General features: G+C 33.6%; 1 protein-coding gene across 1 annotated transcript; it reads left to right on the plus strand.

Annotated features, from left to right (window-relative positions):
• LOC6594374 (programmed cell death protein 6) lies at positions 1 to 1,254 on the plus strand. Its single transcript, XM_002019306.2, has 3 exons — positions 1 to 94; positions 148 to 523; positions 1,034 to 1,254. The coding sequence occupies exons 1-3, from the start codon at positions 36 to 38 to the stop codon at positions 1,133 to 1,135; spliced, it is 537 nt and encodes a 178-aa protein (XP_002019342.2). The 5' UTR covers positions 1 to 35; the 3' UTR covers positions 1,136 to 1,254.

The following is a 1,254-nucleotide window of genomic DNA, read 5'->3' on the forward strand; positions in this document are numbered from 1 at the left end:
GTATAAATCTGCTGTACGACATTTTGTATGAAACGATGTCATATCACCAGGGTGGAATGCCAGATCAGCAATTCCTTTGGGATGTTTTTCAGAGGCAAGTCTGGGAAACTAATCAAATAAGCCAAAATTAAATTGTTTTCATTTAAGAGTGGACAAGGATAGAAGCGGTCACATCTCAGCCGATGAGCTACAAGTTGCCCTTTCTAATGGTACATGGTCTGCATTTAACCCTGAAACGGTTCGTTTAATGATTGGAATGTTCGATCGCGAAAACAGAGGAACAGTATCTTTTCAAGATTTTGGAGCCCTGTGGAAATATGTGACGGATTGGCAAAATTGCTTTCGTTCATTTGATCGGGATAATTCTGGCAATATTGACAAAAATGAACTAAAGACAGCACTAACTTCATTTGGGTACCGTTTATCTGACCACCTCGTCGACGTTTTACTTAGAAAATTTGATCGTTTTGGTCGAGGCACTATTCTTTTTGATGATTTCATACAGTGCTGTATTGTTCTTTACGTGAGTATTTTTTTGATACCAAATCTATCTTCTCCGAGTTTTTTTTTTAAAGAATCGATCGTTACATTTGTATATGAATATTAGATTTAGATAATAAAGTACATATAGTAATAGGGTACAAGTGCATTAATATACAAATGAAATAGTTAGTTTATAAAGAAAATATGTACGTACATATCAGCATCAATAGCAGGGTCGATATAGCCATGTCTGACTGTCTATCTTCCTTGTTTGTGTGGCCTAGTTCCTAGATTATCAGTGCTAGGGCAACCAAATTTTAACCAACTAATTTTGACGGTACTAAAGAGCCGAGGTAAGGAACACGTTACTATCGAATCATTATAGACTTTAGATAGAGCAAGGAAGATATGTAACTGATACTGCGATATGAAAACAGCTATAAAATTGTTAAATAGGTTCATTAGATGGAGTGCCTGAATATATTAAATATTGTAAGATGCATAAATCATAGGAATATGTACCAGTAATCCGATCCACATTTTTTTGCAGACATTAACAACTGCATTCCGGCAACATGATACTGATATGGACGGCGTTATAACAATACATTACGAGCAATTTTTGAGTATGGTTTTTTCTTTGAAAATATAATGGTGTATATTAAAAAACTATCAACTTATTTATATATAAATTTTAAAGAACATGAAATGACTTGTGTATATTAAATAGTGGATGCTATTTATGAGAAATAAACAATATTGTCTAATTTA

The sequence above is a fragment of the Drosophila persimilis genome, unplaced genomic scaffold, assembly GCF_003286085.1.
Source record: "Drosophila persimilis strain 14011-0111.01,24,50 unplaced genomic scaffold, DperRS2 tig00000000-arrow-pilon, whole genome shotgun sequence".
In the NCBI taxonomy this organism is placed as follows: domain Eukaryota; kingdom Metazoa; phylum Arthropoda; class Insecta; order Diptera; family Drosophilidae; genus Drosophila; species Drosophila persimilis.

Excerpts from the sequence above, each read along its gene's own strand:
- LOC6594374 (XM_002019306.2), top strand. The coding sequence starts at position 36 with ATGTCATATCACCAGGGTGGAATGCCAGATCAGCAATTCCTTTGGGAT. Across the intron at positions 95-147 it reads CTTTGGGATGTTTTTCAGAG|AGTGGACAAGGATAGAAGCG; the intron begins GCAAGTCTGGGA and ends TTTTCATTTAAG. Across the intron at positions 524-1,033 it reads AGTGCTGTATTGTTCTTTAC|ACATTAACAACTGCATTCCG; the intron begins GTGAGTATTTTT and ends ATTTTTTTGCAG.